The following is a 23,302-nucleotide window of genomic DNA, read 5'->3' on the forward strand; positions in this document are numbered from 1 at the left end:
AACAACCTTGTAAAGTATAGTTTTGGGTTTTTCCCCCTCCCCCCCTTTACTTTCCCTTCTACACGGGTGCCGTTTCTATTTCTCTTTCTCTCTCTTTTATTTACATCTTGCCATGTTTAGTGCACATATAACTATGTACTTTTTGAACTTTCAATAAAGATGTTAAAAGAAAAAGAAAATTATAATGAGGAATATTTTTTTGTCGAAAGCCTAAAATGAAAGGGGGAAAAAAGTATTGTTTTCCAGAACAACAATGAAGTATTTCAAAAATACCCATATGCTCTTTTTTTGGTGACACTCAAAAGGTTTGTTTCTCTCCAACCAAACCATAGTACCACTTGCAGTTTCGTTTGGCGAAAATAAAGCCACGAGTTTGGGCTCAGACAATGCAATAAAGCTTGTTACAATCCAGAGCAAAGAAGCAACTTTTGAGCCACACAATCCAGATCACCGCTTGCTCGCGTTGCACAATTAAACATTACCTGTTGTTTAATGTGGTGTGCAACCATAGCCCCCCCCCCCCCATAGCAGTTAATACCTTTTGCTGGTGATCGAGTTTGGCTTTTGGGGAGACCTGCTCCTGATATCTGGCCCCTTGAACCCGTACGGTGAGATCTGCCAGCTGCCGCTCCAGTTTCTTTTGCCGAGATGCAAATTTGAGGAGCTCCTTTTGGGGGTCAACCAATCCCTATGGTGAGAAGCGTCACGGGTTCAATGCATGATATACATTTAAAAGAACCTCCTTCTACACCCCCTTGAAGTTACTCCCTGAAAGGTGGCCATAATCCTCCCACAATGCATTTCACCTGGTCACCACTGTTACAAGAATTTTAAGGTCTCAAATGTAGAATAAATATTGACAAATGCACACATATCTAAATATAGTAAAGGTAAAGGGACCCCTGACCATTAGGTCCAGTCGCGGACGACTCTGGGGTTGCGGTGCTCATCTCGTTTTATTGGCTGAGGGAGTCATGTGGCCAGCATGACTAAGCCGCTTCTGGCAAACCAGAGCAGCGCACGGAAACACCGTTTACCTTCCCGCCGGAGCAGTTCCTATTTATCTACTTGCACTTTGATGTGCTTTCGAACTGCTAGGTTGGCAGGAGCAGGGACCGAACAACGGGAGCTCACCCTGTCGCAGGGATTCGAACTGCCGACCTTCTGATCAGCAAGCCCTAGGCTCTGTGGTTTAACCCACAGCGCCACCCGCGTCCCGTCTGAAATAGTACAGGAGAGCAATTCTGATGCCATTTTTACTCTCCCAATGACCTCAAATGTTCCTCTGCAGTAAGGGAGGAAAAATGGGGAAAGCCTTCCCATTGTCTTTTGGCTTGCAAATCCTGTCTTAAGGGCACATTTGTGCATGAATAGGGTGAACCTATGAACCGGATTCAGGATCTAAAAGTATTTACCATCACAGAAGAATGGCTGGGTTGCCCAGGTAATGCAATCAGTGACCATTATCAGACATCCTGTCAGGCAGGATTTCTGCTGTAGATGGCCTCCTTCTGTGATGTATTTATGATGTTTCAGGGGGTGGTGGTCTTGGGCTACTGGGCGGGCAATTTCAAAAGTCTATATAAGGGCTTGTGCAGCATTTTTCAGGGTTCTCAACCCTCCTGCGTGTGGTGACCCTATTGCAACAGTTCCTTGAATAAAGATCAGGCTTACTAGCCGCTTTGCTTCTCAATATAATTCTGCTTGGCCTCTGTTTTCTCCTACCAATAGGGAACCCGCTTAAGGACTCTATATGGGCTCCGGAATACCCCATATGGGAAAGGGAGCAGGTTTTTTTCTTATAACACCACCTTTCTTTGGTTTTCTTATGAACCTGTCTCCTTGAACCAAGCAGTTGCCCCAACGTGGGTCTTACCTGCAGATCCACATAGATGGCAGTGTGCTCGTGCCCCTTCGCAGCCACGCAACTTGCAGGTAGTTCTGCTCCCTCGATACCTGAGAGGAGTTTCAGAGTTCCAGCCAAGGACAAAGTCTGCAGGGATTCTCGATAGGTCTCATATACGCCACGGGGAACTGCCTCTGGGCAAACCAGATACACTAGGGACAGACACAGAGATTTAAAAATACAGCCACTGTCCTCAGACAATTAAAGGTATCAGCCAATTGGAGGGAAGGGGCACAAGTTATACCTTCTATCATAGGCATCCCCAAATTCGGCCCTCCAGATGTTTTGGGACTACAGTTCCCATCATCCCTGACCACTGGTCCTGTTAGCTAGGGATGATGGGAGTTGTAGTCCCAAAACACCTGGAGGGCCGAGTTTGGGAGTACCTGCTCTATCAGGAGTGAGGGAACTATTTTTCTATCCCAGTGACCACATTTCCTTAGTAAGCCCTTGTGTGAAATGAACAGTTTTCCACACAGCAGACATCTGAAGAGGTCTTACCTGTTGGCCGAGCTTTGGTCAGCTGGTAAGTTGCCCTCAGGGCACGGACAGCTCTAATGACTTCCTGTACTAACAGGAAGTTTGCCTCTTCGTCGGGATGACGCCAGTGAGCCTGGAAATGTGGAGGAGGGGAAAACTGTCATGCTTATGATAATATTTTATTTTCTTGTTAATTATGCTGTTTTAAATGTGCATTTTATATTTGACTTCACTTCGCAATGTTTCCTTTTGAAATGTTTAAGATTTTTAAAAAACTTTGTGTTAAATATGTATTCCGTAGCTGACCTCCTCTGTAATGTTTTATTTTGAAATCTTTTAGATAATATTTTAGTTTCCTGTTAATGATGTTTCTTTGACTGTATATGATTTATTTTACGTTCTTCAGAAATGTTTGATTCTGGATTGTTTTATTGATGTTTAATATGCTGTAAACCACTTTGAGATTTTTCTTAAAAACATAAAGCGGTATAGAAATGGGGGGGGGGGGGACTTGAAAAGATCCTTCTTTCCTTGTAGAATTAGAGCCACGGCTGCACCATACCTTTAAAGTTCACTATTATATTTCGTATCTATTTCATGAAACTTACATATTGTAGAAAACCTTACACCAGTTTAAGTGCCATGGCTTCCCCCAAAGATTTGTGGGAGCAGCAGTTTATTAATGGTGCTGAGACTTGTTAGGAGATGCCTATTCCCCTCACAGAGTTACAATTCTCAGAGTGGTTTAATTATCCAATCCCTTTCCCAGGGAACTCTGGGAATTGTATCTCTCTGAGGAGAAGCACGGTCTCCCAACAACTCACAGCACCTTCAAAATGGCACCACAGCGCTTTCGATGTATGATGCAGATGTGGCCAAAGTTGAAACTAGAACGTGCTGTAATATCTACATTACTGGATATTCAGAAGAGGGACCTTGTACAGTGGTACCTTGGTTCTCAAACTCTGAAAACCTGGAAGTAAGTGTTCCAGGTTGGGAACGCTTTTCAGAAGCCAAACATGCAATGCGGCTGTCGGCTATTGTTTGCGGGGCGCCTGCACCAATCAGAAGCTGTGCCTTGGTTTTTGAACATTTTGGAAGACAAATGGACTTCCGGAACTGATTAAGTTTGGCGCTTTTGTTTTTGCTATTTATTTTTTGTTTTTGAGGCTTTTCGATTAATTTGTTTTCATGACTGTGTGGAACACAGTTCAGCTACTGATTGATTGATTGTGTGACTGCAGAAATGCATAAAAGCCCCCCATCCAAACAATGACTATCATCAGTGCAGGTAAGAATTTATTTTTTAATCATCTACAATACTGTCTTTTTATGTTATAGAACGGTACATTGATTATTGCTTGCATTTTATGGATCGATGGTGTCGTTAGATAGTAAAATTCATGTTAAATTGCTGTTTTAGGGTTGTTTTTAAATGTCTTGAAGGGCATTACTTTCTATGGGAAAGCACGCCTTGGTTTTGGAACGCTTTGGTTTTGGAACGGACAGGAACGGATTAAGTTTGAGAACCAAGGTACCACGGTATTCCAAGGCTTACGAAGTAAACTTGTACAAGCACTTCTGGAAAATGCACAGGTGAGCCCTGAATCACTTTGAAATGCTCCCCCCGCCCCCATTTTAACACATTTCCTTCTTTCAGGTCCCCGGAAACGCCCTCACCAGTTGCTCTGCACTGGGATATCTGGCCACGCAGATACTGGGAGGAGACTGGGATCTGATCCTGGGGAGGCGCTGCCACAGTTCCTCTGTGAGGAAAGGCATAAAGGGAGAAAGGAGGCGCAGAGCCACGTCCGCACAACTGTGCAAGGTCTGACGGGTGGAGAGTAGTCGAGATGGATCCCTGCTCCTCAATATGGGCTTCACAGACTCCTGTGGATGAAAAACAGGCGTGTTACCATCATCTGGGAAGAGAGATGCTTTCTGAAGACCCAACTCCATGCCAGGGTTGGGAAGCTGCGGCCCTCCAGATGTTGACGGACTACAACTCCCATCGCTCCTGATCGTCAGCCGGGCTAGCTGGAGCTAATAGGAGTTGTAGTCCCGTAACATACCAAGGGCCTCATGCAGCATCTGTAAATGGTTCAGCATGGGGGTGGGGGAATATTTTCCTTTACTTTGAGGTAACCTGTTGGAGGGCACATGCAAGCAAGGGGTGGGAAGAGAGCCAAAAAAAAGGATGGAAGACATAAAATGAGCCTGCTGGATCAAGCCAATGGCTCATCTAGTCCAACATCCTTTTCTCATCGTGGCCGACCAGATGCCTGTGGGAAACCTGCACCTGGAGAACGGGGCCTTCTCTGCAGTGGCTCCCTGTCTGTGGAATGCTCTCCCCAGGGAAGTTCACCTGGCACCTTCATTATATACCTTTAGGTGCCAGGCAAAAACGTTCCTTTTTAACCAGGCCTTTGGTTGACCTGATTGACATCCTATACCCTTTAAAAATGTGACTACAGTGGTGCCTCGGGTTAAGAACTTAATTCGTTCTGGAGGTCCGTTCTTAAGCTGAAACTGTTCTTAATCTGAGGTACCACTTTAGCTAATGGGGCTGCCCACTGCCGAGCAATTTCTGTTCTCATCCTGAAGCAAAGTTCTTAACTCAAGGTGCTATTTCTGGGTTAGTGGAGTCTGTAACCTGAAGCGTCTGTAACCCGAGGTACCACTGTATGTGTGTGTGTGGGGGGGTTTATTGTTTTTATTTTGATTTTATATATTGTGATCTTTTCTATGAACCGCCCTGAGACCTCCGGGTATAGGGCAGTATATAAATTCAAATAATAATAATAATAATAATAATAATAATAATAAGCTGCACGTGAGTGAAATAGCACTCTGCCACTCCCAACATTCTATTCTTTCTTTTTCTGCGCTCCATATTCTCATTCTGCCGCCACCTCTCTCTCTCTCTTTCTTTCTCCATGCCCTCTTTCCCCCACAATTATCCTTGCCACCCACAATAAATCAACACCTGCTTCAGCGTATAGAGCACCCAGATTACTCAAAGCCTCACCTCCGGTGAAAAATCTCATGGAAAATATGAGAACCAGAATCATACTCCCTAGACCAGCCTTTCTCGAACTGTGGGTCCCCAGATGTTGTTGAACTACAACTCCCATTACCCCTAGCTAGCAAGGCCAGAGCTCAGGGATGATGGGAGTTGTAGTCCAACAACATCTGGGGACCCACAGGTCGAGAACCACTGCCCTAGACGATGCCCACCTGTATCCTGACCTGCAAGTTTTTCACTTCTCAGGCTACGATCTAGTCCTGCCCATCTCACTCCCAGAGAGGTGGTAGGAATCTGAACCCACAGGAAGAGCTCACCAAGTAGTTATCGCAGAAATCGTGCAGCCAGAAAAGATGGACCGAGGACGCGACAGAATGCAGTTCGTACCCTTCAAACCTCCGGGCACAATCTTCCACTGTGTAGTAGAGACGACTGAGGATCCAGCGCTCCATCGGGGAGCTAGGGAAGACCTGGAGGAAGAGGCAAATGAGTGGCAGAAGTATTCCAGTGTATTAAAATTTCTACCGCACCTTTCTTCTCTCATGCAACTCAAGACAGAGGCCATAAGGTTCCTAGCTGTCTCCCATCAAATCACTGGCCAGACCCATTGCAAGGTGACTGCATCACTTGCCTGCAGACTAAGCCCTGTGTTTTCCTTTATTTCTCCCCTTCTCCCACATTGCTCACAAGCCCATAATGACAGAAAAGGTGAGAGCTGGAATGAATGCTGGAAATGGAAGCAGGTGGAGCACAGAACTGTAAAAGCTTCAGCCCTCAGCGCTGCTGCTTTGCATTACATTTTAGGTGGTAGCTAACAAAGTTCACCAGCACGCCTGGTGAAATTAACAAACCTAAGTTAGTCACGTCCAATAACTTCACTCTGGAGCAGGACTAGCACTGGATACAACCATTAGTGTATACATGGCAAAATATTTAATACAGAGCACGTTTTGACACAGCCTTCTGCAACCAAGTGCACTCCAGGTGTCGTCAGACTACAACTCCCATCCGTCCCAGTCAGAAGGGCAAAGTCAGGGAATACAGGAGTTGGAGTCTGGTTGGGGTACCAGATTGCAGAAGGCTGTTTTAACATAAACATGTTGTTAGGTACGTCTTCCTGAAAATCTAGCTGTGCTAGTCTCTTGCAGCAAAAGCAAAGTCTCTTGTAGCACCTTAAAGAATAACCCAATTTATTGTGGCATTTGCAGGGACTGAATAACTAGTTACACGTAGGAGGGAGTGCAAATTTACATTGGGAGACCTGCATGACTCTGGGCAATTTCGTAGTAGGTAGCCCTAAGAGAGGACTATATAGTACTCACAATACTTGACCCGATATTTTCTAACAGATGGCTGAAAAAATTCACGAGCGAAGAAATCGCCCAACTACCTCGGTTGCCATGCTGCACTGTCCTTAAGGCTGCTTAGACCTCCCTAGAGTCCTTCCTTCTTGCCCTATGGCCTGTTCCGGGTGTAATGCCAAACCATAGTTTAGCATTCTGTGAATGAGCATTGCTGAGGCTGCAGGCTTTTGTGCTCCCCTCTCCTAATGCACAGATTGCGCCTGAATGTCGGAGGGGAGTTTTGCTCTCAAGCACATCCTACTTCATTCATTCTCATTCATATCTACAGTCATACCTCGGGTTGAATGTGCTTCGGGATGAGCGCGTTCGAGTTGCGCTCCGTGGCAACCCGGAAGTAACGGGGAGCGTTACTTCTGGGTTTCGCCGCTTGCGCATGCGCAGACGCTCAAAATGATGCCACGTGCATGCACAGAAGCCAACGCGTGCGTGCGCAGACGTGCCGTCACTTGTTACGTTTGCTTCTAGATGTGAACGGGGCTCCAGAACAGATCCCATTCGTATCTAGAGGTACCACTGTATCTATCTATCTATCATCTATCAATCTATTTATTTTTCTATATAAATTTTCTGTTTTACAATTTAAAATATTCATTTAAACAACCTTAAAATATCAATGACTTCCCTTCTTCTCCTTCCATGGTTCATTTTGCATATCATAAATGCCTACATATTTTACATATTACGTCCATCAGAACTTATTTACACTGTTGAATTTATCTTAACGTTTTCAAGTGTACACAATTTCCCCCCCCCCATATATTCAATAAACATTTTCCAATCTTCTCTAAACATATGTTCTTCTTGTTCTCTTATTCTATATCAGGGGTCAGCAAGCTTTTTCAGCAGGGCACTGGTCCGCTGTCCCTCAGACCTTGTGGGAGGCCAGACTATATTTTTTTGGGGGAAATGAACGAATTCCTTTGCCCCAAAATAACTCAGAGATGCATTTTAAATAAAAGGGCACATTCTGCTCATGTAAAAACACGCTGATTCCCGGACCGTCCACGGGCCAGATTTAGAAGGCGTTTGGGGCGGATCCGGCCCCCGGGCCTTAGTTTGCCTACCCATGTTCTGTATATTAAGTCCGCAAGCTGCACGTATTCCATCAGTTTAAGTTACCATTCTTCTTCAGTTGGGACCTCGCTCATTTTCCATTTCGGGGCTAACAAAACACAAGCCGCAGTAGTGGCAAACATAAAAAACTTCGCCCAGTGGAACTGACTTTTGAGCCAACATGTCTAGGATTCGGCTGTCAGTGTGGTAGACAAGTGCAGAAAATGCTTACTAGTCAAATGCTAGGTATGCTGAAAGGTTAAGGAGATGTCTGTTTCTTCGGGAGCCCTCTATTCTGCAGTCTACGTGTTACACAGCACAAAGGCAGACCGACAGACGTCAACATATTCTGTAAGCAAATCACCCCTTTCCCTGCGTACACACATCCCAGTTACCTTCTCTGGCTCCACTGGCGTAAATCCTTCTCCCAAGGCTCCCAAAGTAAACTTCAGGGCATTCCACACTTTGTTGCAGAAACGACTGGCGCTCTCCACCGCAGCCACGTCGAGGTTAATGCCGTCGCCTGAGGAAGGGCATGCATGTGATGTTAAGGGCCTCAGTTTCCAAGTCGGCTACATCCCCGTACCTACAGGACCACCTCTCCCGGTATGCCCCACGGAGAGCCTCAAGGTCCACAAATAGCAACACCCTAGAGGTCCCAGGCCCTAAGGAAGTCAGATTAGCCTCAACCAGAGCCAGGGCCTTCTCAACACTGGCTCCGGCCTGGTGGAACCCTCTGTCTCATGAGACCAGGGCCCTGCAGGATCTGATCTCTTTCTGCAGGGCCTGTAAGACAGAGTTGTTCCGCCTGGCCTTTGGCTTGGAGCCAATTTGATTCCCTCCCCTTTTTTCTTTTTCCTTTCTCCTCCTGTGATGAGGCTGCATTTTAATATTATAATGTTTCTATATTTTTAATGTTGTATTTTAATCTTATTTGTAAGTTGTATTCATTCAGCCCGGCCTTGGCTGGGGAGGGCGGGGTATAAATAAAAATTATTATTATTATTATTAAAACTGGTTACAATGCTAAACAGAAACACGTAAAGCTGCCTCATATTGAGCCAGATCACTGGGTCCATCTCGCTTAGTTCTGTCTGCCAATGACTGGCATCTCCTTGTCAGACAGGGATCTCTCCCAGTCACAGCTGGAAATGCCAGGAACTGAAGCCACTTCTCCTTTGGTTATTTCATGGACAGGGCCCCCCAGAAAATAAAGGGGAACGTTCCAACTTCTCACCTTGGGCAGAATAGGAGCAGAGAGCGAACCTGAGGGCATCGGTTCCACATTCGGGAATTCCTTGAGGAAAATCTCGCTGCTGGAAAGGGACAATGATAGGAGGAGGTGAGAACACACAGGAACCCCCAAAAAACAAAAGGGTGAGTGGGTCTGGCTGGAGGATGGGGTGAGGTGTGGGAAGGAACCGACCTGGCCTTCCATAGCAATGGCAACCTCCCTCGGGTCCAGATTGCTGTTTTGAAGCTTCTCCTGTAGCACCTGAAAACAATAAATAATAATAATAAGAGGGACGCTTCAGGGAGAGGAGGAGCCAGAGATAAAGGAAAATCACCACTGGCTTTCCAGGGTTTTCCCTGCTTAGGGTTATACCATATACACAGAACCTTAGACAGCTTATAACATCACAAGAATCTCAGCATTTTGAACTTTATTTTTAAAGCAGGTTTCTAAACCTCCTAGCTATGGATACAGTGGAACCTCGGAAGCCAAACGCCTTTGAACTTGAATGTTTTGGCTCCTGAAAGATCTAAAACCGGTAGCGATTGCTTTTGAATGATTTTTGGAAGCTGAATGTCAGGCACGGCTTCCTGTTGGCTGCAGGACGCTCAGCAAACTCTGGGGCTCCCTAAAAATGATAATGGAGGGAAGTTTTTTATACTGTGAGTAGATTGCAGTCTCTTGGGAGTTGGACATGCCTTTTATTAGTTACATTTGATGGCATTATCATAATGACATGTGGTATAATAAGGAAAATACTAGGGCCACAGTCCTTTACAAGTGCAGACAAAGCAATGGGATGTCAAGGTCTACAGAGGGTGAAGAGAAAGACTTGTTCCAATTTTCTGAATGGTTAAGTACCTGCAAGGGGGCACCATAAATAACATCCAAAGGGTTGATCACGTTCCCAAGAGATTTGCTCATCTTTCTGCCATGAGCATCACGTACCATTGAGTGAAGGGAAACCTGAAAGGGAGAGAGACAGGAAATGTGTCATGTCTTCAAAACTCTGCAAAGAGCACCAACAGGATATCGAGGAAAAGGAAGGGCAACCCGTACTATAAAATAACAGCCATGGGAAGGCACAAGGAACACAAGGAATACAGCCTTGTGTTATTATTTGAATTGGTAGATTCGTGAGACTTTGGTCTGTACGCTTACAAATCACAGACTACAGTGGTTCTCTTTTCTGAAGCAGCTACAGTTTCTCAAGATCACAAACTGCTGCATGTTAAAAAGCAGAGACATCACCTTGCCAACAAAGGTCCGTACAGTGGTACCTCGGGTTAAGTACTTAATTTGTTCTGGAGGTCTGTTCTTAACCTGAAACTGTTCTTAACCTGAAGCACCACTTTAGCTAATGGGGCCTCCTGCTGCTGCCGCGCCGCCGGAGCCCGATTTCTGTTCTTATCCTGAAGCAAAGTTCTTAACCTGAAGCACTATTTCTGGGTTAGCAGAGTGTGTCACCTGAGGTGTATGTAACCCGAGGTACCACTGTATAGTTAAAGCTATGGTTTTCCCAGTAGTGATGTATGGAAGTGAGAGCTGGACCATAAAGAAGGCTGATCGCCGAAGAATTGATGCTTTTGAATTATGGTGCTGGAGGAGACTCTTGAGAGTCCCATGGACTGCAAGAAGATCAAACCTCTCCATTCTGAAGGAAATCAGCCCTGAGTGCTCACTGGAAGGACAGATCCTGAAGCTGAGGCTCCAATACTTTGGCCACCTCATGAGAAGAGAAGACTCCCTGGAAAAGACCCTGGTGCTGGGAAAGATGGAGGGCACAAGGAGAAGGGGACGGCAGAGGATGAGATGGTTGGACAGTGTTCTCGAAGCGACCAGCATGAGTTTGACCAAACTGCGGGAGGCAGTGGAAGACAGGAGTGCCTGGTGTGCTCTGGTCCATGGGGTCACGAAGAGTCGGACACGACTAAACAACAACACAGTAGTTCTCTTTTCTGAAACAGCTACAGTTTCTCAAGATCACAAACTGCTGCATGTTATCCTTAGTCCAAGGATAGGAAGCCTGTGGCAGCAGCGTCGGGATGGGAGTGGCAGAGCAGGGTGGCGTATCCTGTTTCACCTCAAGTGGCCAAATGGGATGCGCCGCTGCTGCCCGTGGCTGCCCAAATACTGTTGGGACTTCCGTCAGCCCCCGCTGGCATAGCCAACGGTCAGCAGCGATGGGGGCTGTAACACAACAATTGGAGGGCCACTGGCTTCCTATTCATGCCCTGTATGCACTACATTTCTTCAAAGAGAACACACAGCAGGAGAGTCTAAAAGGTAATTCTAGCCCCACCACAATGACCCAGGAGAACAGAAGCACAACACGACAATTCAGGTTAAAGCAAGTGGTGGGGATTAATCAAAATAAAATAAAAAACCTGGCCACCTGGGAATGAAGTTCTTATCACACCAGTTTTAAGACTCAGGAGGACAGAAAGGTAGAGTACCGGAATCCAGACAGAACTAAGTGGATTGACAAGGATTACTTTAAAAATAGTATTGTTTAAATGCAGGTTGCGATGAACCAATTGCAAGGGCCTCTTCAACAGCTGTGTTCACATATCCTGTGTTGATAATCAGGAAGTACATTTCAGTGGTACCTCAGGTTAAGTACTTAATTCATTCCAGAGGTCCGTACTTGACCTGAAACTGTTCTTATTCTGAGGTACCACTTTAGCTAATGGGGCCTCCTGCTGCCGCTGCGCCGCCGGAGCACAATTTCTGTTCTCATCCTGAAGCAAAGTTCTTAACCTGAAGCACTATTTCTGGGTTAGCGGAGTCTGTAACCTGAAGCATATGTAACCTGAAGCGTATGTAACCTGAGGTACCACTGTATAAGTTGTGGATAAATAGTTAGGGCTCACATTTTGCTTCTCTCAGTCTCTTCCAGGAACCGAAGTACAGAATTTCTAGCATCCAATCCATACCTGAGAAAAAGGTAGCTCTCCGGTCAACTGTTTCCCCAGCATCACCATCCGGGCCACCCAGAAGAAGAGAAGGTCGCTCCCAGTCTCCAAAAGGCTATTGGGGTAGAACTGCTGGAGATCTTCTGTCTGCAGGGGGACGAAGGCAGGACCAGTGGCGTCAGCACACGCCCCACATCTGGGCTCGCCTTATTTCAAAAAGTCACGTTCCTGACACCCCCAAAGCTGTTGAGCTTTTCTTTTCTGCCCCGAACTGGCACATTTTGCAGGGTTTTATGAATAACCACCACCCCTGGAGGAGGAGATCCGCTGGCTTTCCCATCACAAGACTGTGACACCACGGGGCAATCGCCACCCAGCACATCTGGATGCCCGCTCTGCCCAGCTCTGAAAGGAAACTTTTTTTTTAAAAAAAAGGAATGCAAAAAACCCCTGGAAACACCCCCCCCAAAGTGAAAATGGCCAAGCTCATGGCGGTGGTGCCTTCCTCCCTTCCCCACCCTCCTTCCTCTCTCCCCCAACTCCCCAGCCAAGGGAAGTGACCTCTTGTCACTTCCACTGCTGCTGGGGCACAGCCTCTCCCAGAATTCATTCATTCATTCATCTTTTTATTTGTATGCCGCCTTTCCATAGTTAAAACCATGCTCAAGGCGGCTTACAACATGACAAGATCTACATAATTACCAACATAACAAGTCATAAACAATAAAACAAATCAAAAAGTACACAGCCAAATATAAAACAATCTCCACATAAATCATAAAATCTAAAACTAAGAATACAGCATTAATGTCAAACACAATTTAAAATGACATAGATAAAAAATAAAAGCAATTTAAAAAACAAAACAAAAACGGAGCCCTCTCTGCGCAGCAGCAGCAGCAGCAGTCCTTTATGAAGCCTGTCAGGCCCAGCCTGTTTGTAATGACCATCAAAGCAAAGGGCTTCTCCCCCCCCCCCCTTTTAAAAAATGTCCATGTGAATATTTCACCCCATAATGGCTCTGTGGAAGAACATGTCATGATACAGCACCATTCCAGGGCATCTGTTAGGGGGAACGGCCCCTAGTTTTATCATACTGTTTTATTTGCTGCTGTTGCAATTTAAAGGGAGGATAATTTATCCTGAAATGCAGTTTTATAACCCATTATCATAAGAATTAATTCTTATTTTTTAAACCAACACAGCGGGGGGAACCAGAAAACTGAAAGAAACTCTGGTTTGCCATACGTCCCGGAAATTCCTGACATCTCTTAAGATTTGAAAATTCCCCCCAGACGTCATTTTAGGTGTCCAATTTCTGTGCATGTCCGGAATTTTCCAGATGTATGGCAAGCCTACCTACCTCAGACCTGTAATAGTACCTCCATTCCTCCTGCCTCCCTGCTGTCTCCCTCTGTTTCTGTACCAATCTCACGAGAATGTTTAGTGAAGCTGAACATTTGATATGGACCTGGGAGAACTAGAGCCAGCAACTCACCAAATAGCCTTGAAACAGCCACTTAAGTCTTGGTGCACCATTTAGAAAATGGGAGGAGTATTAACCCAACTCAAAAGCATATTGCAAAGATGAGCTTAAAGACTACAAGTGCTCAGCATAAAACCCAAAACCAAACCTCTATCTGTGGTGCAAAAAGTTAATAATACAGAGGACTGATCACAAGAATAGTGCTGTCATGACTCCCATTAAAAACATCCGGCCTGCTGCTCATGCTTCACCCATGGCAAGTGAACAAGAAGCCATACATGCTACCTCCAAGGCAGGGTTGGAGATGCTGGACTCCACTCCCATAATCCCTCATCACTGGCTATGCTGGCTAGGACTGATGGGAGTTTGAGGTCATGAGGATGTATGCCTGGGGTTGCTGTAAGGGGAGAGGTAAGTATGGCGCCCCCATTACACTACCCACTGGCCGTCTTCTTATTGGCCAGGGGCGGGGTGAACATGTGGCTCTTCAGCTCCTTGTCCCTCCCAGTTCTACTCACCTTATGGGGCCAGCCCAGCGCAGCGAAAGGGAAAAGTCCAGATGAGAACCAAGTGTCCAGGACATCGGCATCTGGTGAAAACAAAAAACAAATGTGAATGTTTTATTCAAAAGGCCCAGGGTGCCTGATCTGGAGGAGTTTAAAGGCCCTCCAGTCCCCATCCCAGAGTCCCAATCCAGATTTCCCCCACCCCATCAGAAATGTATAATGAATAATAATAATGTATTTATATCCCGTCCATCTGGCTGGGTTTCCCCAGCCACTCTGGGCAGCTCCCAACAGAATATTAAGACCACAATAAAACATCAGATGTTAAAAACATCAAATATTAAAAGCTTCCCTAAACAGGGCTGCCTTCAGATGTCTTCTAAAAGTCATTTAGTTGTTTATTTCCTTGACATTTGATGGGAGGGCGTTCCACAGGGCGGGTGCCACCACCAAGAAGGCCCTTTGCCTGGTTCCCTGTAACTTCACTTCTTGCAGTGAGGGAACCGCCAGAAGGCCCTCGGCGCTGGACCTCAGTGTCAAGGCTGAACGATGGGGGTGGAGACGCTCCTTCAGGTATACCGGGTTGAGGCCATGTATGGTTCTTAGAAGGCTTCCTTATAGGAATGCGCAGAGTATCTGGCAATGTAAGCAATTTCTCAAGGTGACGGGGATGGAAAGGAAAAGTAGGGATGTGTGATGGAGAATGATGCTGGCTCAGTTCCATCACAAAGGGCACCAAATTTCATTTCAAGCACTTCCTTGTGTTCGGCCAGACGCATTGGCACTCTCCCTCCCAGAAGTACGAATATCTGTGCTGCTGCCTTACCTCTCACCAGCTCCAGATCCTTTTCTGGTTTTCCCAGCATGCCTGCTGCTTTCCCCCGAGCTTCTGCTTCTGTCCTGCCCACTACCCATAATCCATCGCTCTCCTCCTGCTGCAGATGAAAAGAAGCTGAAGTCGCATTGCAACTAGGACCGGAGGCGCCAGAGACTCAACCCTGCGAACCCCTTGCTACAGTGGCTGATACACAGTCAAAGAGGCTAAAACTCACCTCTGCTACATCTGGCGATCCAGGAACCATGACCCGATAGGCTGGAATCTGATGACCCCACCACAACTGGCGAGAAATACACCAGTCACTGAGCGGGAGGGAGGAGAAAATCAATCAAAATGATGCCATTTGGATTTCAAGAACACAAGGGCCACTTGCAAGATCAAATGAAGGTCCGTCTAGCTCTGCTTTCCCCAACATGGTGCCCTCCAGGTTTTGGACTACAACTCCCATCATTCCTAGCCATTAGCCAAGTTTGTGGAGGATGATGGGATTTGTGGTCCCCAAACCTTCTTTAACAACATTTATATAACGCTTGCTCAATAGAAGATCTCTGCTGCTGGATGGCATCAGGCTGGGCTAGTTAGATGCTTCTGGAATAATTATTCCCTTTATTTGTGGTGTTCAGGCTGTGAGCGCCTCTGCTTGCGTAGCCAAAACAGCACCTCCCATGTACAAGAGGGAAATTTCATAGAAGCATCTCTGTTAAGTCCCATCAAGTCCAATGGGGCTTACACCCAGGCGGCAGCGACCCATAACCAGAGTCGCCGCTTACTAAGAGGGAGAGGTGGCAGCGAGGTCAGTGTGGTGCAAACACATTAGCGGGCGACAGGAGGTCAGGTAAGTGCTGCCAGCCCACCCCGACGGCCGTAGAATAGCAGCCAAAATCCCTCTTTATTACTTTAGCAACAGGAATGAATGAATGAATCTTTATTTGCATCAGCCATCGGCCATAGTAGTAAAACAACAATACAATATACAAAGAATATCTTATCTTACCTGGTATTCAAGAGCCAAGTCCGCCAGTTTTTCTCATGGAATTTAGGGGTCAACTTCAAGAATCCGGACTCCACAGCCTTAGGGAAGAAACAGATAAATCTGGTTAACTCAATTCCGGGCAAGCTGATACCTTGGGTGGAGAGGTGCGTCTTTCTATCTCTTAGTAACCAACGAGATGCCCCTGGGAAGCATGCAAGCAGGCGACAAGCCAAACCAAAACACTTCCCCGCCCTTGGTTCTCTGGCGACTGAAGTTCAGATGAAGGTTGCCTCTGATTCTGCAAGTGGCATATAGCCATCATGACTAGTAATCGCCAGTAACTCCATGGGTGGAATTCAACATCATGTAATGTGATCATTCCATCAGAGCAAGCATTTCTGCTTGTCGGATGGACCAATCTCCCCTCTCCTCCCCCCATGAGTTGTTCTGGGGACTTTCCCGAACCCAAACAGCTGATTTAAGGAGGCATCGCAGAGGAGGAGAAGGGGGCAAGTACTGTTGCGTTAGCGGGACTCTTTGTGCTGTCTCACACTGCCACAACTATTTAGTTAAACCCAATCCCCTCGTGTAAAGCCACAACACTATTGGTGGGCATCACTATATCTTGTAATGTAGTGACAATGGGACACGCCGAGACCACATAACACCAGTCTTGAAAGACTTACATCAGCTCCCAGTACCTTTCTGAGCACAATTCAAAGTGTTGGTGCTGACCTTTAAAGCCCTAAATGGCCTCAGCCCAGTATACCTGAAGGAGCGTCTCCACCCCCATTGTTCTACCCGGACACTGAGGTCCAGCGCTGAGGGCCTTCTGGTGGTTCCCTCACTGCAAGAAGCCAAGTTACAGGGAACCAGACAGAGGGCCTTCTTGGTAGTGGCGTCCGCCCTGTGGAACGCCCTCCCAACAGATGTCAAAGAGATAAACAACTACCAGACTTTTAGAAGAGATCTGAAGGCAGCCCTGTTTAGGGAAGCTTTTAATGTTTAATAGGTTATTGTATTTTAATATTCTGTTGGAAGCCGCCCAGAGTGGCTGGGGAAACCCAGCCAGTTGGGCGGGGTATGTATGTATGTATGTATGTATGTATGTATAAATAATAATAATAATAATAATAATAATAATAATAATATAGCAATTCTAAAGATCTCTGCAGTCTAACACATGCATGCTCCCCACCCTTATAGTTCCAGTCTTAGAATGTGGGCTGTATCAGATTATCCTAGCAATGTTAAAGCGTTTGGGGAGTTACCTCCAAGGCCCCACGAGCCATTTCTTCACATCGGACAAACCACTGGTTCTTCAAGAGGGTTTCGATCACATCCCCAGAGCGGCTGTGAAGGATGGGAGTCGGGGGAGAGAGAGAACAAAGGGTCACTTCCGATTCCCAGGATACCTTCCACCTTGCAAAGCTAAAATCCTCCAGCATCAGGATGTTAGTGCTATTTATATAGCGTCGTCAGCATAGGTGGAGCATACGCAATAATAATAATAAAAAGCCTCAGCCCCAAGGAGCAATACAATCTCAGTTGTTTGCAGGGACCAGAGAGAGAGTGAGCTCTGGATGACTGCATTTTTTAAAAACATATTTATGATTTTCAGTTTTATACATTTCAATAATTTTACATTCAATTTAACATTTCAAAACTCAGCTTCCTTCCCCCTCTTTTTCTGCATATTCAAATTAACTTAATTTGCTCACTTATTCATCTACTTTAAATATATACGCTTATAAAACTGCAGGTTATTATCCTCCTGATGTTCTTATCTGTTTACAGTTGATTTGTAAATATTCGATAAACCACTTCCATTCTTTTATTAAAAAAAGTTTGTTATCTTGATTTCTTTCTTCCCACCCCCACCCCCCAAACCCGGTAAGTTTTGCCATTTCTGCATATTCCATAGGTTTTTGTATCCATTCTTCTTTCGCTGGGACTTCTTTTTCCTTTTGGGAATTATAGGGACAGAACTACACAAGCCGCATAGAAATTTATTAATGTATGAGACTACAACGGCAAAAATGTTACTTGCCACCCCTCCCCCAAAAAACTGGATGGCTGGGATACCCCCACCCCTAATGTACAGCACCCTGTTATAGCAGGGCTTTAATCATCATCATCACAATCACCAATAAAGACAGCTAGATGAAACTGAAGGATGGCTAGGGAGGGAAGGGGAGAGGTCTAAAAAATAATAATTCTACCATTACCTGCAAAGTGGAAGCACCATGGGATGCTCCTTGGCCCCCCGATGGAGTCCTCTCTCCTTCAAAGCAGACAACACCTTCTCACGGGCCAGGAATCTATGCAGCCCCTGAAAGGGGAACACCTTTCCTATCACCCAGTGTCTTGTGCTAACTTAAAAAAATATACCGTATTTTCCCGTGTATAAGATGCCGCCTATTTTGGGGGGCTCAAATTTAAGAAACTGGGAGGGGAGATGACACTGGTTGTTGAGCTTTTTTAGGGGGGGTTGCCAAAAATCTCCCCTCACTGGCAGAAGCTGCCAATCGCCTGCCCAACAGCTGTAGCGTCAGCCAATCAACACCAGCCCTTGACGCAGCAACCAATAACACGACCAACAGCCGCTGACAGCAGCCAATCAAATGTCCAACCTATGCACTATCCATGTATAAGACGACCCCCACTTTTAAACATAATTGCAAAAGAAAAAAACCTAGTCTTATACACAGAAAAGTACAGAAATTAACAGTTTTATTATGAAATAGGTTTTCCTGGGGTTCTTTTTTTTCATGCGCATGGTGACTGGGAGTGGCCGCCGAGAACATATAACACCGATCCTGAAAGATCTTCATTGGCTCCCAGTACATTTCCGAGCACAATTCAAAGAGTTGGTGCTGACCTTTAAAGCCCTAAACGGCCTCGGTCCTGTATCCCTGAAGGAGCGTCTCCACCCCATCATCCAGCCTGGACACTGAGGTCCAGCGCCGAGGGCCTTCTGGCGGTTCCCTCGCTGCGAGAAGCCAAGTTACAGGGAACCAGACAGAGGGCCTTCTCGGTAGTGGCGCCTGCCCTGTGGAACGCCCTCCCAGCAGATGTCAAGGCAATAAACAACTATTTTACTTTTAAAAGACAACTGAAGGCGGCCCTGTTTAGGGAAGTTTTTAATGTCTGACACTGTATTGTTTTTAATGTTCGGCTGGAAGCCACCCAGAGTGGCTGGGTAAACCCAGCCAGATGGGCGGGGTATAAATATATTATTATTATTATTATTAAAGACAGACCCCATCTAAGACATTTTGGTATTGGGGCACAAAATCCAAATGTCACCTCTCATGTAATAAATCCATCCACGTTGAAGAATCAAACAACTGCCTTCCAGTTAACAGTGCCTCCGAATCTGCCATCTTTGGCAAGCTGCATCAGTTGGGTCAGCCCCAACGCGGAGGGATGTGGTGGCAGCTGCAAACGGCTCTTGCTGCAGTGTTCCAAGCAACCAGAAGCTCGCATGGCATTAAAAGGCCAAGCTTACCTGTAGCCAATCCCCACAGTCTGCCATCATTGTGCCATCTTCCGCAATAACTGAGATGAACGGCAGGCTGTGCCGCTGAGCCAGTTCGTAGTCGGCATGGCTATGCGCTGGGGTGACCTTCACAGCCCCTGCAAAGGTGGCGAGAAAAAGTGAGAAGGGGCATCTCTGAGAACAGATACCCCACGCCGGACGCTGCTGTTCGTCACACTGAATGGAGACTACAGTGGTACCTCGGGTTAAGTACTTAATTCATTTCGGAGGTCCGTTCTTAACCTGAAACTGTTCTTAACCTGAAGCACCACTTTAGCGAATGGGGCCTCCCACTGCCGCTGCACCACCGGCATGCGATTTCTGTTCTCATCCTGAAGCAAAGTTCTTAACCTGAGGTAATATTTAGCGGAGTCTGTAACCTGAAGCGTATGTAACCTGAAGCGTATGTAACCCGAGGTACCACTGTATCTCCTCCAACAGCTCCCACTCTGGAGACTAGCAGAAAGTGCTGTGTAAGCCATCTAGGCCAGACAGTCCCACATCCACAAAGGATGAGCTGACTTGTGTCTGTTTTAAAATTTGCACAAGACAACAGTTTAGGGAAACTTGCACAGGCTGGCAGCTTGGGCAGACAGGTGGGGATGGAGAGAGAGACTAGAAAAGTTCTGCTTTTTACCACTTGAGGAAAGTTCTGCTTTTTCACTTGAGTAATCCTGTAAGCTAAGGGAGCGGGTGGCGCTGTGGTCTAAACCAGAGAGCCTAGGGCTTGCCGATCAGAAGGTTGGCGGTTCGAATCCCCGCGACGGGGTGAGCTCTCGTTGCTCGGTTCCTGCTCCTGCCCACCTAGCGGTTCGAAAGCACGTCAAAGTGCAAGTAGATAAATAGGTACCGCTCTGGCGGGAAGGTAAACAGTGTTTCCCTGCGCTGCTCTGGTTCGCCAGAAGCGGCTTAGTCATGCTGGCCACACGACCCAGAAGCTGTACGCCAGCTTCCTCGGCCAATAAAGCGAGATGAGCGCCGCAACCCCAGAGTTGGCCACGACTGAACCTAACGGTCAGGGGTCCCTTTACCTTTTAATCCTGTAAGAAGTTGTTTGTTGCTCACTATAAAAGGCAGCCCCCAGCGAGCAATCAGGGCTCGGCATTTGAGAAACATCTCGCTGGCCTCCGTGCAGCTAAATGAATTCCGACCTTCCTTGGAGAACCCGTGTCTGTCTTTATTGATTTCAACAACACAAACATCCAGCTTCCACAAAGCAGGCCTACCTGTACCCATCTCCTGCTCCACAAAGGGGTCGGTAAGGACAGGAAGGAGACGGCCGGTGAATGGGTGGCAGAGTCTCTTGCCATGAAGGTGCTGGCAAAAAACACCCCAGAAAGACAAACCAGGTCATACTGCGGTCAGCTCTCAAGAAAGAAAAAATTCAAAGGAGCTCCCCTTTGCTGGTGGTGGGAGAGTCCCACACATTCATCAAGTGCTTTACCAACTGCACTGGCTCCCGGTGGAGTACAGGGTCAGGTTTAAGGGCTGGTTTTGACCTTTAAAGCCCTGCACGACCTAGGACCCATGTACCTACAGGACTGCCTCTCCTGGTATGTCCCACGGAGGGTCCACAAATGACAACATTTTGGAGGTCCCAGGTCGCAAGGTGGTTAGATGGGTCTCAACTAGGGCCAGGGCCCTTTCAGTTCTGGCCCCAACTTGGTGGAACGCTCTGCCACAAGAGACTAGGGCGCTGCGGAACTTGACATCTTTCTGCAGGGCCTGCAAGACAGAGCTGTTCCGCCTGGCCTTTGGTTTGGACTCAGTCTGACCCTCCCCTTATGGTCTTGATTTATCGGCTACTTTTAAAATGAGGCTGCATTTTAAATTGCATTTTAACCTGTATTTTAAATTGGTTCCCCCCCCCCCATTGTTTTTTACTGTGATTTTATTGGTGTTAGCTGCCCTAAGCCCGGCTCTGGCTGGGGAGGGCGGGGTATAAATAATAATAATAATAATAATAATAATAATAATAATAATTGTTATTATTATTATCTGTCCCGATATGCTACCAATAATGCTTCCGGCCACCCCAGTGAGTAGGGCAGCTGCTTCACATTAACTGATCCCTCCTGCCCAGTATTGCCTGATCTGCACACCCAGATTCATCGAAACATAGGAAGTTTCCTGCCACTGAATCAGACCGGTGGCTCTTCTTGTTTAGTACTTAGACTGGCAGTGGCTCTCCAAGGTTTTAAAGCAAGAGTCTTTCCCAGCTAGAGATGCCAGGTACTGAACTTGGGACCTTCTGGATGCAGTGCAGTTGATCCACCTGCATTGCAGGGGGGTTGGACTAGATGTCCCTCGGGGGGTCCCTTCCAATTCTAAAATTCTGATTCTTTTTTAAATTCTTTTTAAAATTTTATTTTATAAAGAATGTTCTATAACTTTAAATCATTTCCCATTTTTAACACTTGAATCCCCGGGCGCCCCCACCCCCCGGTTTCCAAAATACTTCTATTCTTTCTGCTGCATCTAATTACATTTTTCCAAATTCCTTTTATATTGATTTTCAGCTTACGCCTTGTTACATTTTAAGTGTAATAATAATAATAATAATAATTTATTTGTGCCCCGCCCATCTGGCTGGGTTTCCCCAGCCACTCTGGGCGGCTTCCAACAAAGATTAAAAATACATCAAAATGTTACACATTAAAAACTTCCCTTAACAGGGCTGCCTTCAGCCATCTTGCTAATGTTTTTAAATATCTACAGTGATCTTTAAGATACTCTATAAAATTTTCCCACTCTTCACTGAATTTCTCCTCATCTTGGTGTCTGACCTTGATTTTTGCCATTTTGGCAAAGTCCATCATCTTGGTTATCCAATCTTCCTTTGGTTGGGACTTTTTCTTCCTTCTATTTCTGGGCAAAACAATACTGTAATTCTACCACTCAGCTAGTGTGAGAGAGAGAGAGAGGCAGAGACGCACAGGCCTACAACCCAAGGTAGGTAGAGATTTTGTGGCACAACAGCATCTAACCCAAATTAAGCTACGCAGTCCGAGTGGGAAACTGTTTTCATAGGAATGTTTGTTGACTCATAGGAAAATTTAGTCAGGTCTGCTGTCAATGATGGGTTGCAGGATTATACAAGCTCTCTATCCCACTCCATCTCTCTTGCTCTGTGTGTGCTATCCCATCTCTCTCTCTTTCTCTCTCCTCTGCACCCCATTTTTTTGGGCTGCATGAAATTAATCTGTCACAGGCTGTCCATGTCAGGTTTCACATCTCGTTTCCCAAAGGCCTCTGCCAGCCAATACAGTGGTACCCCGGGTTAAGAACTTAATTCGTTCTGGAGATCCGTTCTTAACCTGAAACTGTTCTTAACCTGAGGTACCACTTTAGCTAATGGGGCCTCCCACTGCTGCCGCACAATTTCTGTTCTCATCCTGAGGTAAAGTTCTTAACCCGAGGTACTATTTCTGGGATAGCGGAGTCTGTAACCTGAAGCGTCTGTAACCTGAGGTACCGCTGTATGCATCGCTGTAGGCGACATTCTTCCACCTTCGCCGCATCAAGCAGTTGGTCCCTTACCTTTCTAACCCCAATCTGGCCACAGTGATCCATGCGACGGTCATCTCCAGGCTTGACTACTGTAATTCGCTCTACGCGGGGCTGCCCTTGAACCTGTCCCAGAAACTCCAGCGGGTGCAGAATGCTGCGGCGAGGCTCCTCACGGGGTCTCTGCCATGGGAGCATATTCACCCAGTGCTTTTCAAACTGCACTGGCTCCCAGTAGAGTACAGGGTCAGATTTAAGGTGCTGCTTTTGACCTTTAAAGCCCTTCACGGTCTAGGACCCTTGTACCTACAGGACCGCCTCTCCCAGTATGCCCCACGGAGAGCCTCAAGGTCCATAAATAGCACCCTAGTGGTCCCGGCCCCTAAGGAAGTTAGATTAGCCTCAGCCAGAACCAGGGCCTTTTCAACACTGGCTCCAGCCTGGTGGAACGCTCTGTCTCATGAGACCAGGGCC

General features: G+C 46.5%; 1 protein-coding gene across 3 annotated transcripts in view; it reads right to left on the bottom strand.

The window, feature by feature from the left end:
- The window catches only part of VARS2 (valyl-tRNA synthetase 2, mitochondrial), a 38,352-nt gene that overhangs the window by 1,414 nt on the left and 13,636 nt on the right, over positions 1 to 23,302 (bottom strand). For 2 of the 3 annotated variants that reach the window (XM_080991618.1, XM_080991620.1), the window contains 18 exons: positions 20,548 to 20,638; positions 19,292 to 19,419; positions 18,009 to 18,112; positions 17,052 to 17,133; positions 15,802 to 15,878; positions 15,022 to 15,109; positions 14,796 to 14,904; positions 13,982 to 14,052; positions 11,999 to 12,124; positions 9,924 to 10,028; positions 9,255 to 9,323; positions 9,066 to 9,144; positions 8,224 to 8,351; positions 5,729 to 5,881; positions 4,067 to 4,276; positions 2,408 to 2,519; positions 1,877 to 2,058; positions 539 to 688 (listed from right to left, as the gene is read on the bottom strand). In XM_080991618.1, coding sequence (XP_080847744.1) covers positions 539 to 688; positions 1,877 to 2,058; positions 2,408 to 2,519; positions 4,067 to 4,276; positions 5,729 to 5,881; positions 8,224 to 8,351; positions 9,066 to 9,144; positions 9,255 to 9,323; positions 9,924 to 10,028; positions 11,999 to 12,124; positions 13,982 to 14,052; positions 14,796 to 14,904; positions 15,022 to 15,109; positions 15,802 to 15,878; positions 17,052 to 17,133; positions 18,009 to 18,112; positions 19,292 to 19,419; positions 20,548 to 20,638 — 2,064 coding nt within the window. The remainder of the gene's footprint in view (positions 1 to 538; positions 689 to 1,876; positions 2,059 to 2,407; positions 2,520 to 4,066; positions 4,277 to 5,728; positions 5,882 to 8,223; positions 8,352 to 9,065; positions 9,145 to 9,254; positions 9,324 to 9,923; positions 10,029 to 11,998; positions 12,125 to 13,981; positions 14,053 to 14,795; positions 14,905 to 15,021; positions 15,110 to 15,801; positions 15,879 to 17,051; positions 17,134 to 18,008; positions 18,113 to 19,291; positions 19,420 to 20,547; positions 20,639 to 23,302) is intronic. The other variant, XM_080991619.1, reaches the window with a different exon arrangement.

This window comes from Podarcis pityusensis (assembly GCF_964106645.2).
Source record: "Podarcis pityusensis genome assembly, chromosome: 2".
In the NCBI taxonomy this organism is placed as follows: Eukaryota; Metazoa; Chordata; class Lepidosauria; order Squamata; family Lacertidae; genus Podarcis; species Podarcis pityusensis.